The sequence below is a fragment of the Atractosteus spatula genome, chromosome 14 (assembly GCF_055471065.1).
Source record: "Atractosteus spatula isolate fAtrSpa1 chromosome 14, fAtrSpa1.hap1, whole genome shotgun sequence".
In the NCBI taxonomy this organism is placed as follows: domain Eukaryota; kingdom Metazoa; phylum Chordata; class Actinopteri; order Semionotiformes; family Lepisosteidae; genus Atractosteus; species Atractosteus spatula.
The window spans coordinates 39,606,889-39,623,329 of NC_142719.1; the positions used below are offsets into that span (position 1 = coordinate 39,606,889).

The 16,441-nt window shown below is 37.1% G+C and overlaps 1 protein-coding gene across 2 annotated transcripts in view; it reads left to right on the forward strand.

Annotated features, from left to right (window-relative positions):
• Positions 1-10,801, forward strand: part of pdlim7 (PDZ and LIM domain 7) — a 52,540-nt gene extending 41,739 nt beyond the window's left edge. For both annotated transcript variants that reach the window (XM_088932149.1, XM_088932150.1), the window contains exons 6-11: positions 3,007-3,083; positions 4,795-5,029; positions 5,549-5,729; positions 6,262-6,382; positions 7,127-7,242; positions 7,453-10,801. In XM_088932149.1, coding sequence (XP_088788275.1) covers positions 3,007-3,083; positions 4,795-5,029; positions 5,549-5,729; positions 6,262-6,382; positions 7,127-7,242; positions 7,453-7,539 — 817 coding nt within the window. In that variant the 3' untranslated portion in view covers positions 7,540-10,801. The remainder of the gene's footprint in view (positions 1-3,006; positions 3,084-4,794; positions 5,030-5,548; positions 5,730-6,261; positions 6,383-7,126; positions 7,243-7,452) is intronic.
• Positions 10,802-16,441: the final 5,640 nt, after the last annotated feature.

Consider the following 16,441-nt stretch of genomic DNA (forward strand, 5'->3'; position numbering starts at 1 on the left):
TGAGTGCAAAAAATGTAGATTCAGTGTTTAATAGGTTGCAACAGCTAGACTAAAATCAAAAGGCAATACTAAACCCTAAGATAAGAATCCATTGTATGGTAAATGTTACAATTGCAACACAGCATGGTCTAGAGAACTGTTAAATGTGCCTCTACTTAAGAAGAGATGAGATCCAAACTAATGAGGAAAACTAATGAAGCTTGTGGTCCACTTTAGCAGTTAATGTAGCTGAAATGGGGTGTGTCAGTTAAGAAATAAATAAAAACGGCAAACGGCCTGCCATGTTTGCCTAATCTTCAAGCTGATGTTGGAAAGCAGAAGGTCAGAGAATGCCAATTAAGCGCAGAAATAGGAACTGATTTGTACACTAATGAGAAATGTAAGGGCTCTTTCGGGGAGGGGCTCTCTTGATGGAGTGAGAGGCTGAATTTTGTGGTTTTGTTTATAAACGGAGAAATTTTTAACATCCTAATCTAAATCACATCCTTGAGGAATCCTCATCTGAGGGAGCAGGAGTGTAAGTAGTTTTTCCAAAAGGCCTTCCAGCAGCCAGAGGGATGTCATCTGATCTCCTTCGTGAAGCAACATTCACTGGAGAAGCAGCCACCTGCGATTGCCCACAATGTACCTTGAGTGTAAAGAGGGACTCAGATGGTACAATGATTTTACTTTCCCTTTCCCCTTTTGTCAACTACAATGTCTATCCACTTTATACAGTACACTCTCAGAAGTTCTTACCCAGAGTAAGTTCCAAATATTTAATTGTCCTCCCTCTGTGCTTCAGCCTGCTACAAGCAATGAATCGGAAAATCTTATTTTGGGGTTTTGAAGTGTTCTGTTATTTCTGGTTAAATGAGCATTAATTCAGGTAGCTCTTTCACATGGCTTGTTTGAAAGGCTGCACATGCGTCACTGCAAGGCACTGGAGCAGTGTTCTGCTAGATGTTTCCATGGCAATAAGCTTGAGAAGACTTGACGGAGTGCAATCTGTGTATATACATGCATTTCTTTCTGTCCAGGTTCATATGATTTGCAATGAAGGTTATTTGGTGTTCTGTCCACACACACACCGATATAGAATTCTGACATTTAGATGCTGCCCAAATGTGGAAGAAGGGTTCTGGAGGTATACTTTAGGTATAAGTCCAGAAGTTCATGTGAAGCACAAGATCGGCTGTGCCTTGGAGACAGGGTCATACTCGGCCTGTTTCATTTAGGAGAAGACAAAAGCAAATCAAAGCTGTTAATAGGTTCTGTTTTGTGAGAAAGAGTGCGAACAGGACGTCATTTGGGCCCATCTGGTCTCTGGATTGGTTGCTAGTAGCTGTTGATCCAAGGATTTCATTACACCGTTTCTTGGGGGGGAGAGAACAGGGCTGTTCTAGTGGATTACTTGTTCCAGAATTCCAAAACCCTGTGGGCAAACAAAAGTGCCTTTAAAGCACTCCCACATTTCCAAGTACAACAGATTGACTTTGTTTATGTCTGAGCCTTTTCAAGACTTTATTTTCAATCTTCTCTGATCACGGGGGGAAAAAAAAAATCTGTTTTTACTGTCTATTTAGACTAGGATTTTTTTTTCTGAACCAGCAAGGTGATAGTTTGACCAAAATTGCACACAGTGTTCTAAATGGGGTCTCCCTTAGAAACTTAAACTGTTTTATCACTGCTTTGTTTAGCCTAAGATTGCCCTCTTTATTGCCTCTTCACATTGTCTGGAAGATTAAAATGATGCAAATTAAGACTAATAAGTCATTGTCTTATTTGTCTATAATTACTTGGTTCAGTTTTGTATCTTTTATGGACTGGCACTTCAGGAGTAATTTTCTGGTCAATGGGTTGTGGGTGACAAGGATATTACATTTAAGAACGGTACTTTATTCATAATTTATTTAGAGTCCCTAAATTCTGCACAGTGAGATCATTAATGAAGATATGAATAAGGTCAGTTGTCATTTTCTGCTAAAATACAGTTTCAGGAAGTTTTTACACATTCAGTTATGCATGGTGAGCATCACCTCTATTGTAGTCATACGATTATTTGAGAGTGTTTTTTTGTTTGTATATGGCAGGGCAAAAGGGTAACATCTTGGAAATGAATCAAGTTGGAAGAAAAAAATAATTCTAAGTTTTGTTCTAATTTAGTTTTTCGTGCATTTTCCTGTATTAAAATGCAAAAATACTCACTGTCCAAAACTAAAGACATCTGGGACTTGTTTTTATCCATATGTAAGCATTTTCTTTCTTCCTAAAATGAAGGTGAGTTTGTGAAAAGATTTGGATCCGTTTTTGCAAAGAAAAGTCACTTCTCTATGAAATTGCAAAACTAAAATAACACGATAAAGGCCTGTTTATTTTTCACAGTCTAGCAGAATCTTAGTGCTGTAATGCAAATGCTGTTTATCTAAATTTTTTTCCACAGTTTCCAGCCATGTGGAGCTGTTGATTTAATATAAAGAGTCACTGCGTTGACAAGAGTCTGAACAGAACTGCAGGCTCCAAAGTGCCACATTGCAGTTACAAATAAGCTACTTATGTTAAAGGAGCTTAAAAATTTAGAGAAGATGCTTTGTTCAGGAGCGAGTCTTAGTGGTATCATTTCTTTATCAACCTGGGTTTTTTTTCCCCATTTTCTTTAAAATAAAGGCTTCCTAAAATTTAAACAAATGGGCGATTCGCTTTATATATTGATGTAAAATGTCGACAAACAAGAGGGGTAACGGAAGTTGGAGATGGGGGGGGGACACAAGTCCAGGGTTTGTTCACTGCCTAAAGCTTTGTGTACCATTTTGGACAGTATTTATATTGGCTCTTTCAGTTTGTGCAAAAATTGATTTTTTTTTTGTTATTGTCTATGAAACCCACTCTGAATTTGCAAAGAAAGCCAGAACTAGACTGGAGTGAAAGTGTTAATAAAACGTTCTGCTGGAGGCTGTAGCATCCTAACTGCTGATACCTGTGTACTGTATGAACCTGGGTTCTAAAACAGCACGCTTTCCTTCACAGCCATGAGATGAATCAATCTCCTGCCAAGACTGGAGCTGTTACTACAGTTGGCACAACTGCCGATAAACCTGGTGGAGGTAAGGAAATGGGATCTGTGTACCCCAAAAATATAGGGCACATTTTCTGTGGTAACTCAAATGTTGCTTGGTAGCACATTTCAGTGGTATCTCAAATGCTTTCTGAAACCTGCCCTTGGGTATACTGAGTATACTGCCCCTGTGTACTGTACGTCTGGTATATATCAAGCTTCACAAAATCTTACAGTAGCTAAGTAGGACAGTAAGTAGTTTTCTAGATGCACAATGAAGATGTACACAAATCAATCTGGGGATATTCATGCCTTTTTTGTAATTATTCATATCACCACATACTGCAAAGCAGACTTTCCCTTTTCATTAAAGAACAGCGTTTTGAGTACCAGTAAGAGATGCAAAAAATGTTTTTTAATTCTTATGTTAAAATTGTTAAATTGCAGTTAAGAATGGATACTGTGGGCCAGATATAGGAGGAGATGGTGAAATGATTGCAAGTGAGCATTGCATCCTATGCACTAAACCCAAGCACTGTCGTGGCCTGCCTCACCAGAACCACAGTCTGGAACCAGCTGTGATGGGTGAGCGCAGGAAGAGAAACGTCCCTATTTCATATGGTTCATTCTTTAACATAAAAGACTGAACTATTTGGGCTCAATAGGTTTGACTAACACACTACCTTCATATTCTTCATATTCACGGAACAAGTGTTTCATAATTCTGTGCAGATGTTCAGAGGTTTCAGAGATGCGTGCACAGTTTGTTCTTATAACACTGGGGAAACCAGAAATGGCCAAAGTAGTTATTTTCAGTGATTGTACTATTGTACTAGCGATTTCTTTTTTTAATGGGGAAAATAGGAATTTATTAGTCTAAAAGAATTGTGAAGCACAATTTGGAAACGCAGGAGGAAGTAAAGGCGTTGGAGATGCCAGCAGCAACTCATACAGTCCCCTGATAAGAGCTGGAGGCAAAGAAATGGGGGTGGATAACAGTTCCATAGCTACAGGGGCATCATTGGCAAGACTTCGCTGGGTGAAAGGCTGCAGGTCAGCTAGATCGGCAGGTACCTGCTCCTGATGTGGTCTCCACATAATTGGAAAATGACAGTTAAGACCCCGAACAATACTCTTTTGTTGTGATGCACATCGTCATGGGCAGTAAGGAGTGAATGTCATTCTGCAATTAATTATGGCGGCGAAGATTAAGGAAATGGGTGCTTCTGAAGTTTTGTGACCTTTCAAAGACACGCTTTCCAAAACGTAAAATATAGAACTTAAAAAAATAAAATAAAAGGTGTCATTTTAAGTGTCAGAAATGCCAGAGGCTTTAGAACAACTCATTTTTAATGTCTGAGAACCCTCATTTGCGCAGTCACTTCCCCACTTTTGGGACTTCATGCAGAAATGCCTGAGATTAGTCATCAGGGGTGTACCCAGAAAGACAAAAAACCCTCTAAAAAATGTTCCTCAAAACTTCACCGTAATCATTGTGCTTGCTCTAGTACATCACCCAACACTTTTCACTCATTTGTGACAAGTCTACAACTCTTACAAAGGGTGCAATTCTCCTTTTTTTTACCTGAAAGTACTGGAGGCTTATTATTTTAGTGCATCCTTTCTTTTCCAATCCTTAATTGCAGGTGTTTTAAAAAAAATGGACAAAGATGAAGCACCTGTGCTAGTTTGGTTAATGCTGCCCCAAATCCACTCTTACTAGATTAAAAAGTGGCCATTTTTCCCCCCTCTCTTTTTAGCCAAAACGACACCCAGACCTGCTGCTGGGCCCTCTTGTCGTCCGCCCTGGGTCACGGACCCTAACTTTGCGGATCGATACCGCCCTGACAAGACCAGCACGGTTTTGACCCGGCATAGTCAGCCAGCCCAGCCAACACCCATGCAGAACCGCAGCTCCATCGTGCAGGCGGCACAGCAGGCCCCGGACGACAGCACCCGGACCCCCGTGTGCGCAGCCTGCAGCAAGATCATCAGGTGCGTCTCCAGCCAGAGAGACCGCGGGCTTGATCTGAAACTGTCCTCTTGCCCTTGGCACAGTTTGCTGTGCTGGTAGGCACTTCAGACATCCTGCAGATCATTTTATGGATCAAGGTGGCAGGTTGCGGATGCATGTTGCATTTGTTTGCGTAGACTAATGTTGATTTCATATTCATGATATGTTTGGACAGTTTTTTTTTTTGCAGCAATACCCTAATAATATGGAAAACAAATTGAGTAGTACACCGGTATTTAAGATTCAAGACTTTCTTTGTGTGGTTGCACTTTCATAAGTTCCTTGAGAGGCATGACATAACCTTTTGTCTTAGCACTGGATCATACCTTTGATAATGTGGACCATTTTAGAACTTGATGCTGGAGAATTGCGGTGATTTTTTTTTTTTGATTGAGAAATCAATCCATCTTCACCTGTACAGCTTTAGAAGTTCCTTCCTGAGGTGAATTTTTTTCCCTCTTTCCCTTTTCACTGACTCTATACCTATTCCTGTCTGACAGGGGCCGGTATCTGGTGGCTCTTGGTCGCTCCTGGCACCCTGAAGAGTTCACCTGCTCCCAGTGCAAGGTGGTCCTGGAGGAGGGGGGTTTCTTTGAGGAAAGGGGGTCCATCTTATGCACCAAGTGTTACGATAGTCGCTACGCACCCAACTGTGCCAAATGCAAGAAGATCATCACTGGTGTGAGTGTTTTTTTTAATTGTACCATCCAATTGAAGACTAGTACTACTTTTTCTTTCACTGAATAAATGACATTTTAACTTTAAGGTGTTTTTTGCACATATGAAACATTTTAGGAAATGTATCCCTTATTCAGCAGTTTGGATAAGGGAATCGGCTAAATTAATCAATCTTACAATCATGATCATTTTTGGTCAGTGCATTTAAGCACTTTAACCACAGTTATGATGGATGGAGACGTCATGCCAGCTATTAACTGATGCACCCTTATCATGTCTCTCTGACCTGTATAATGTAATTTCCTAGGGGTGAGGTAATAAGTTGTTGTGCTTAAAGTCAAGAGGTGCTCTTTTTTTAGCAATGGCAGCATGAGGTTGTAGTAACTATACCGTTATGAACTTTTTTCAATAAGATGTGATGTTAACCTGGAGCTACGTGTGTTTGCAGCTGGACTGAACAGCATCTTGGATTTGTTCACTGCTGTTATTCATTAAGTTTTAATGTACAGTACGCTTTGTGCACTCCGTCATACAGGAGATCATGCATGCCCTCAAGATGACCTGGCATGTGCACTGCTTCATATGTGCAGCTTGCAAGATTCCCATCAGGAACAAAGCCTTCTACATGGAGGAGGGAGAGCCATATTGTGAGAAAGGTAAGCTTCCTCCCTGGGTGCGAAGAAAACAAGACCTCTCCTTACTCTTTCAAGGACATCTCTTCATTAACTGCATGACTGCCTAGAAAGCTTAGCTTGATTAACAGTTTAAAAGACGTAATGAAGTTTTGTGTTTTGCTCCCGCATAACAGTTGGTCAAAATAAAGTCTGTGTTCTGTTTGGTTACTTCTTGTGTACCTGTATTTTTCCCATCTGCTGTCTCTGGCCAAGTTGTGTGACAGATTGCCAGTATCTTCATTAACCTCTAATGACAGAATTGAATTTGGCCATTTTAAAATTTTACTAAAACCTTTTATTTGAATTTCATTTTGCTGAAGACTCCTATTTTCTAGCTTTTAAACAAAAACATGAGCCCAGCAATTTTTGTAAGTTATGATACTCTGTTGAAGAGAACAGTGCAGGCTCAGCACCTGAAATTGCAGTTTTAACAAGAAAAGATTGTAAATCACACTCCTTAAGTGCTAGAGACATTCCAAGACTTTTTCATGTTACAATATTGAGAAACTCAGGCACCCATTTAAGCTTCACTGTTTGTATCAATTTAGCTTTTCCTTAAAATGTATCACTGACGCTGCATTTTGTAGGCAGTTTCTCTAATCTAAGTTGACTTTTTCTGACATGGTTAGATTTATCATTCTTTGTGTCTTTTGGGACTCAGTTCTTGTAATAAGGTATCTTCTGGCATTATAGCGGAGGCTTTTGAATGAATTATTATCTTTACAGACTACGAGAAGATGTTTGGCACTAAATGTCATGGTTGCGACTTCAAGATTGATGCAGGAGACCGTTTTCTTGAGGCTCTTGGTTACAGCTGGCATGACACTTGCTTCGTCTGTGCAGTAAGTCATTTTGATTCATCAACAACTGTTTTCCTGGACAGGCGCTCTCAGTGCAAGGGGTCCTAATTTTTTAAAAAGGTGCAGATTAAAAATAAAGTAGCTGAATGACCTTGCTGCAAACATTTGCAAAGCTTCTTTCCTTGTTTCAGCATTCTTTGCGCATTTGTTCCATTAATCTGCCATCTCTTTGTCTTCTGTTTGATGCCTCAGATATGCCAGATCAATTTGGAAGGGAAGACTTTTTACTCCAAGAAAGACAAGCCCCTTTGCAAGACCCATGCCTTCTCACATGTTTAAAGCATCTCTTCGGTTTGTGTGGTCAATAAACCTGACAGCACAGGAGCAAAATGAGATGCTGAAAAAGACTGTGCCATCATCTTAACCCAGCTAACAACTCTCTCTTCTCCACACTGCCATTGAAACGAGAGGGGCAGTTTTCACCTTCTGTTGCCTGATCCTGACTGCATTGTTTTTGCACTCTTGTCATGCAGAGATTACTGGAGGAGAAACATGGATACTATTTCCAAATAGTAACGATACTATTTCAAGAATGGCATCATTATTTCAATTTTAATCTAATTCTCCATAAATACCAGCCACTTGTACTTTAGTTAAAATCACTTTACAGGCAGAACAAGAGTTACTGCACGAGAAAAGTTATTCAAGGTATTTTCTGCGTGGTAAGATGTTTTTTTCTATAGTTTTAAGATTCGTCCCTTATCTAAAAGGACTTTTTTCACCCTTGATTTGAAACCTAGATCCTCTTAAACTATGAAAGGCTCAAAGGCAAAGTAATTATATCAGGGAAAATGTAATTGGTGCTTGATGTATGATTATTTTAAAAAAATCCCAGGCTAGATCAAACTTTGCTGTAATCAGGTTGTTTGATTGGGATTGAATCAAAATCAGATACTTATCGCGCACAGTTTTTGTGCAATGTTCAGATACCACTCAAGACTGAAGGTTAACATGCTGCTGAGTTTTCACCTTCATAATTGTATAGCAGTAAAGTACAACATCTGTTTTGTTTGTCATTATTTTTTTACAGTAGAAGCAAAAATGAAATGCTGCCTATTTTGTTGATGGTGTCGAATTACATCACACCTAGCTTCAAGACCATTTTCTTCTGCGTGGAACCTTTTTTTTAAAGATGTTTGGTTAGTGTGCAAATGAGTAAGAAAGCTTAAATAAAAATAACCATAAAATGGATATATCCATTTTAACCCCCGTTTCCAGCCAACAGTGTTAAATAAAGGATGTCCAGTTTCTGTCATCCTTTTCTGCTCTTTCTACATTTGTGATGCACTTTTTTTGAGGATTGAACTCTTGAAAGATGTGCATTAGCTCAAATTGCTAATATATTTAAGTATTAAGAGTGCTCTTTCTGATGTTGGCTGGATTTTATCTCTGATGAATGATGAATATCTCCAGTACTGGAGTCAGAATTTATTGTTTACTTAAAGTTCTGCTAGGTTTTAATATTAAAATACTTATGTAGGTCAGCGCTAGGTGGTTCAAAGCAGAAGGGCTTGACTAGAATGAATCATGAAAGCTCTATGCAGATTTAAATAGTTTGTCTACTGCTTGAAAATTATATAAATGTGTAGTAAATAATAGAAAATATTACGTTCCTTATGTTTTGTCTCTATTGTCACTCAAGAAAGCCTTTCCCCTAGAGCAGGGGTCTCCAGCCCTGGTCCTAGAGAGTGCCATTCCAGTAGGTTTTGTGGGACACTACTTAATCAATTTCTAAATTAAGCAGATTTGATTCAGTCATTTTTAGAGATTTTTACATTGGGGGGGGGGGGAATATATATATTTTTTTCTCAGTTCTGTAATATCACACAGATGTTGCTAGTCATAATAAGCAAGAACCTGTGATAAGAATAACTGGACTGAAGCTCTACCTATTCGCGTCAAAATGTCTCTTCATTTCTACTGCCTAGAACTGCAAGAAATTGGACCGAGAGGATATTTTTTGAGCAATTCCTAATAAGAGCACAGGAGCCCTCCCAATCCTAATTCTTTAATCAAATTATTTTCAAACTTAATCTGACAAAAACTGTACATAAGTAGTTGTAATAAGTAGATTTTATGATGCTGTAGTATTTTTTTTTACAAAATCTTAGAAACAAATTTCAAGGCATTTGTAAATGTGACTGTGAAATTAGTTCACTAATGAATCATTTTTAAGATGCCATTTATATGTAAAGATATAAGTAGCTCAGGTGGGGAGCTGCGTCAGAATGCGTAGGCTGCAAAGGAACAAGTAATAGGTGTATTCCATGCTGAAAAGAGAAGAAAGAAAACGCCATGTTTCGGCCGTGGAGCATGAAGAAGGCTCCACGGCCGAAACGTTTTGTTTTCTTCTCTTTTCAGCTCGGAATAAACCTATTACGTGTTACTGTAAAGCTATAAGCGTGATCTGGAACCCCTTTCATATTTTGCCCAATGCTCCTTTTCTTCCTAATAACAGCCCTTTTGCCTCTGAAAAGCTTTAATAATACAATGTGTCACACTGCTGTATTACGTACATCAAGAAAGTAAATGTCACATGACTCCCATGGAACCAGTGGATGAAAATTCATTCTGTGCAAGTATAATTCAGAAGTTTATACATGCACTTCTGATAAAAATATTAGAGAGATTTTATAAGCCTGTGGTATGGTTGTCATAAAACCTAGCCTTGCTTTACAATGAAAGTCCAGAGGTTAATACAGTGTGCTGTTGTAACAGGAACCGAACTTGTATTGGAATCTGATTAAATTGCCAGACATTACAAAATATGATTATGCTTTTAGGAAGAATGCGTTTGGGTAGGAATGCAAATTAATGTAACCCAGAAAATTTAGCAACATGGGACCTACCTGTTTAGTTACTAAAATAAATATGATTGACAACTTTTTTGTATTGAGGACATATGGAATTGTATGTTGTTTACCAGAGCTGAATGTCCGTTTTATTTTTAATTCCAAGTGTGGGCAGTACACATCGAAATCAGATATAATAGTAAGCATACACTCCACGATTTCCTGCACCATCAGCACATTTTTATACACTTGTATAGTTACTGGGCACTCAACACCATGTGTACACAATCACCCATTTAAGCTTATCTTTATTAGTATTGCTATTAAGATTTCCATTTTGTTTTGTAGTCTTATGATCTGTACTGTATGCCCCATCTGCTCAAATGTAGGAAAACCAGCATGCTTCACAAAACCAACTCCAGTAATTGCAAGTTCCCTGTGCACTGAAGTCCACAGCACAATTCTACTGAGCACCAAAGAATAGATCCTGATGGTTCTGTTGGTTAGGATTATATTCCCTGAGCAGGGTCTTTATTTTTTTTTCCATTGTTTTATTCTTTTGTCTTGGTTGTTTTATGTATCTTTTCCTTAAGCCTTGCTATTTTAAGTTTTTTTTTAAAAAAAAGTCTTAAAAAAACTACTGTATTCCCATAATATACAAGCTTGAAAATTCTAATAGAAATAGAGGAGACATTTGTGAAAAAGTGATATCTTTTGAATGTTGCCAATAAATTTGTTGCATTAATGTACAAGTTGCCCTTTTCGTTCCTGTTCATCTTGCAAAGATTTCATAATCAGGGCATACATTTGATTTTTACCACTTATGGTTGTGTATTTGTTACAAACTGTTGTCTATTGGCATTGTTAGATTGTTCTGTTAAAACTGAAAAAAAAATGCACTGAAGACAAATGGACAATTATTGATCAAGGGAAGAGAAGGAAGACATCAAAACTGATGCTGGATGATTGACCCATGCAAAATGTAAACTCTGCCTGGTTACTCTGTGGACCACATTGTAGCAATATTGCTGCAGGATGGGGGTGAAACCTGAAATCTAGGCTGTATGAGCTCAGGACAGAAAGCTGTGCAACTCTTCTCAATGATGTGGATGTGACTGCAATTTCTTAAGAAAGAAATTCTTTAGTGATGTCATCTGAATCTTTAACAACTAGATGTCTTTTGCGTTACACGAGTTACAACTTTCATTTTTCTGCACACCATGTTCTTTGGTGTGTGTGTGTGTGGGGTACATGCATGGCTGTGAATTTTAGAATTGAATGGCGCCCTATCTATGGTTTGTCTTTAGTTTCTATTTATTTTTCATACTATGAACCGTTATTGTCATGGATTGTTTCAAGAAAATCAGATTTTTTTTTTTTAGACTGATCCCCTACATCTAGTGATGAACAGCAGGAGATTAAATGTGTATATAAAATGCTAGAATAATTGCATTACTTTACAATTTTATTTTAGTTACACAACAGTTCTTTAGAATATTCTGATTTGTATTAGTCTCCCTTTTTTTAACAATAGTAAAAAAATAGTCTACAATTCAGGATGTAAAATTTGAGTTTTTGCAGCACTTTTATGAATGGGGATCAGAGGTAGACCTTTCCAAGTTGTCTTTCTTCAGGACCTTCGCTTGATCCTTAACTGATGCTTAATCACTTCAGTAACATGGCAGAAGGATTCAATTCCTGCAACTGCTTGGTCTAAGACAGAATTGCCCAACTCCGTACAAGGTTGGTCCTGGTCTCAGGTCCTATAGGGTTGGTGAAGCTAAGGGGGTTCAATTCCAGCTCAGCTGTTAACTTAAGCTCATTACTAGCTTCATTAGGCCAGTTTACCAAATTCTCAGCTCTTCAGGTGCTAGTGCTGTAAAAGAGACTTGTAGACACCCTGGTCCTTTAGGATAGGTGAGGTTCCACCTTATTGCAAAACAAGTCCTGTGCTTTTTCTACCGGTTACAGTTCTTTGTTGAAGGGATGGACCAGAGCTGGACAACTGCAGTCCTTAAGAGCTAGAATCCTGTAGGGCTGTGTTAAGAACAGATGGTAGACCTAAGCTATTCATTCTACTTCTGGTCTTGTTATTAAGTAATTCAGATCAGAATTGGAATTAAAGCTAAAATTAAAGCTTAAAAGTGTGGACATTTTAATTCCTTAAAGAATGCTGATCTGACTGATAAATGGATGTTTTTAGAAAAATTAGATATGAAAGATTTCTATCCATAAGCAGCTAAATAAAAAATACCTTTTAAAAACCAAAGTAAATAATAAGGAACACATTTTAACAATATATAATTTATTTACATCCATTTTAGTTTGAATTACTATACATACCTTTCAGAAATTTCATATATATATACATAAGGCCAAGTAAATACTTGAATGCACTTAGAAACGAATTTTCAAAATTCTACCCACAAATCCATAGTATTGTCCAAAAAGTACAGAAAACCTCCTTAAGCCGGTGATTTTCGACTTTCACAAAACTTTTGACAACATGTAATTTACATTGACAGAAGAGGAAAAATTATAACAATAATAAAAAAGAATTATACAATTGCATAAGCGCTGTGGCGTTTCATAAATACAGCATTTCTGAATTACATAAAGGCAAGGAAATAAACATTTGAATTAAGAAAGAACATTCACAAATACCAAAAATCTGTTCTCAGTTCTTCAGAACAAAATAAATCTCACATTCATTACACAGAACTGCTATGAATGAGTTCAAGACTAAAAATTATCGTACTGAAAAATACTTGGCTTTTAAACAGGATGGAAAATGTGTTTTTTCCATTTAGGAAATGTATCTGCTTCTCTGACAAGTTGCCTCTTAATATTTAGCTACCTTGCTGTCAGGCTGATAGAGGAGGAAATCTGATACAGTATGTGTTTATGAAGAAATAATATGCTTTATACTGATGATTTTGGTAACTAATCCACATTGATTATGCTGTAGTTTGAATACTGGGCTTCACGGTCCTTCAAGCTACTGCTTTTGAGGCTAACTGTTTTTTCAGCTTTTCTAGGGGTAGTGGTGTGTGGGGTTCTTAGACAGCCTCCTGTAATAGCAAGACAGATGTGTTTCAGCACTTCCTTTTTCATGTTTCAGTGCTCTCTTCAGTTATTGAAAACCCAGTAGATCTAAGTGGTAAGAAAATAACATTGCTTGGTATAATGGAAATGAGTTTTCTTAATTTGGTTGTGCATTTGTGTGTGTTATGGAGACTTGCAGTACTTAATCCTAGGGCTTCAGTCATAAGCTCACAAATTAATACAGACCTGCAGTGTTTTCACCAAACTAAATGAAACCTCACCAATGATATCTTAGCAGAGCTGAGAAAATGGAAGGAGTTCTTTATATGGAATGGTATCTGGTTTAAAAAATTATTGGCGTGCCATTCTTGTCATAAAACAGGGTAGTGGCTTTGAACACCCATTATATAATCATTGAGATTTTTTCTTCACTAATAGTGTTTAATAAAACACTGAGTGATCTCACATTAATAATGTCAAACAGCCTTTTTTTTTGTTGCTATATCTAAATCAGGAGTCTTCAGTTCTGGTCCTGGAGGATTGGTCTGTTTTGCAGGTTTTGCATCTCTCTTTGATGAACCAGCTCCTGAAGCAGTAGGAGTAATTGTTAAATTGTCTAATTAAGCCAATAATGAGTTGAGTTGGAAAGAGAATATGCAGACAAACCGGTCCTCCAAGACCAGGAATAGAGATCTCTGCTTTAAATGAATAACCTCTGTAGAATGCTACATTTGAAAGATGTTGAAATATTCCATATAGAGATTAAATATTCAAATGATTGACACAGAACAGTCAATCACTGAAACAGAATAAATTAGTCTTCAGAGCATATTTTTCTAATAAATTTCAGACAAATGCGCAACTGAATATGCAACAAAAACACATTTTGCTCCAATCGCTAGGATATACTGTAGTTTTTCATTATTTTTTTTCCCCTATAGTAAACACCTAGATAATTTCTTCAGGTTACATTTGTCAGATATTTAAAACAAATCCTTTGCTTTGAAGTATTCCACTGCAAAATTAAAAAGTTTAATGTAATACATGGAGTGCTATTTTATTGTATTGCATGGTCATTTGTATTTTTATGATCCTTATTTTTTAGCCTAACAATGACAGACACTACCATGTATCGTTCACATGTGGTGTTTATCATTTAAAAATGTTATTCCTATTTATTTGTTAAAAAATGACATACACAGTATAACTATATGACAGACAAACTTTAGAAAAGATAGTAGAGGTGACCACAATAGTGTATAATGAATCACTGGAAACTGCAATTAGTCATAAGATGTTTTTGTTTAGAAAAGGTTATATATAATAAAACTTTGGTTACCAACTTTGCTCATACATGTACTGTGATAGTATACTTCAATTTTTTAAAAAAAGCATTTTGTTATTTACACAGCTCATTAAAAGAAAATGCTTATACGTATGCACAGCAATTAAATTTTACAAATATGATTAATGGCAACAGCAAACTTTGAGCAGAGAGGACTTACTTAAACCCTGCTCTGGCAGAAGTCTGTAAAATGATGCATCTGGTACCTTCTCTTGCAAAGATTATTTTGACAGAGTTCCAAAACCATCAGCATTTTTTTTTCACAAGATAGAAAAGATTTTCTGCAACACTAGAGAGCTGTGATTTACAAATAGCATTTAAAAACAAAGAAGAAATCAAAACATATGGTATGATTTAAACAAAAAAAAAACATCTGCTGGAATCCTGCTCCTTTTTATTAATTTTCAGATGAAATATGAACAAGGTATGAATCCGTAAGATTAGGGAACAGTTGCATTTGTAGAACAGGGCGGATACAAGTTATCCTGTCCATAATACAATTTGGAATCATGTTAAAAATCTGTAAGAATGGTAAGAAATTGTTCATCACTAAAAATACAGAATAGCAACACAGAGATAAAATAGTAAAATAATTCATAGTGATATGTTTGCTTTAAGACAATTACAATTTCCAACCAATTCAACACAATTTTCTCCCTCTTTTGGCTTGTGAAACCCAGCTGGACCAAAAGAAATCCACTACTCCTATATGCAAGTAAATTCAAACAATAATGCAGAAATAAACTACCTACTATTATGTAAATAGGTCTAGAAAGGAGTGTTAGCTTTAAGGGATTTGGCTCAAGATTGCAGATGTTAAATTTAATATTTTCATAAAGTTTTGTATGTGATTGACTGTAGTGCTTAACCCTTTTCAGCTTTCAGAGAGAAGGAGAGAGAAAACATTGCTATGTCCTTTGAGGGAAATACAGATAGCGTACAAGCTTTAAAAATCAAAAGTAAAAAACAAAGTATCTGTTTTACATTTTATAACTTCACTGGCATACAAAATTGCTGTAATACCAACATTTGCTTTGAATCCTTAAATAGTACATTTTTCCACTTAATTCCCTTTGTTCCCAATGCTTTAAATTAAAGCTTATCATACATCACCAGTCACACTATCAGTGAATGCTTTAACCTACTGAAAGTTGGGGATAAAAATAGAGATTATACTAGCTCATTCAGTGAAGTAAAAAAATGAACACTCTGCTGTGGGCTGTTTTCAGACCGTCACAGATGGACAGTAATCTCACATATGGCACACAAAGTGCAGAGAGCTGCTTGCTGTCGGTTGCCTCTGTAGGCAACACAGCTTCTCAAAGAGAAACCTTTCAGACTCTGCCAAACAAGAGAATTTTCCATAGCAGAGGCCATACCCTGTCTGGCCACATGAAAGTTAGTGAATATGTCAAAACAAGACAGCTTCTTTTCCCTGACATCGGATCTCTTCTGACCCCTTTTTTTACTCGATAGGATAAACAGAATTTTGGCAATTCGTTTACCCATTCATCTACTGTAGGAGTTACTGCCTGCTGATGTTTTCCATAGAGTGATTCTGTTGTTCGGGAAGATATGAAAGATATTCAGTGGTAGTGTTACAGTATTAAGCTACTAACAATCGGCTTAGAATAATTTTGGCAGCAACAGAAACTGAATATCCAATCCAGTCCAGCTGAGTATATCCAATGTGTAATCACTGCCATTACTTTATAAGTCCTCTCACCTCATACACAAAAGGCACAATCTATTAAAAGTGTAAAGGACTAATCTTTTAGAATGCTGATTTAAAGTGGAAATGGACTCGGAGGTCCTACAAGAAGACTGTGGGTGTTTCATTACTTAACACTGATTGTTTAAATAGAGGTCTATGGTAACTTTCAAACAAATATTCCCAGTGCATTTTCTTGCATGTTCCCTTACAAAAGTGTGTGCCCTAACAGAGCTGAAGTTGAAGTATTGAAGTCCAGTATATAGTATCGTATAGTATCTTTTGTCC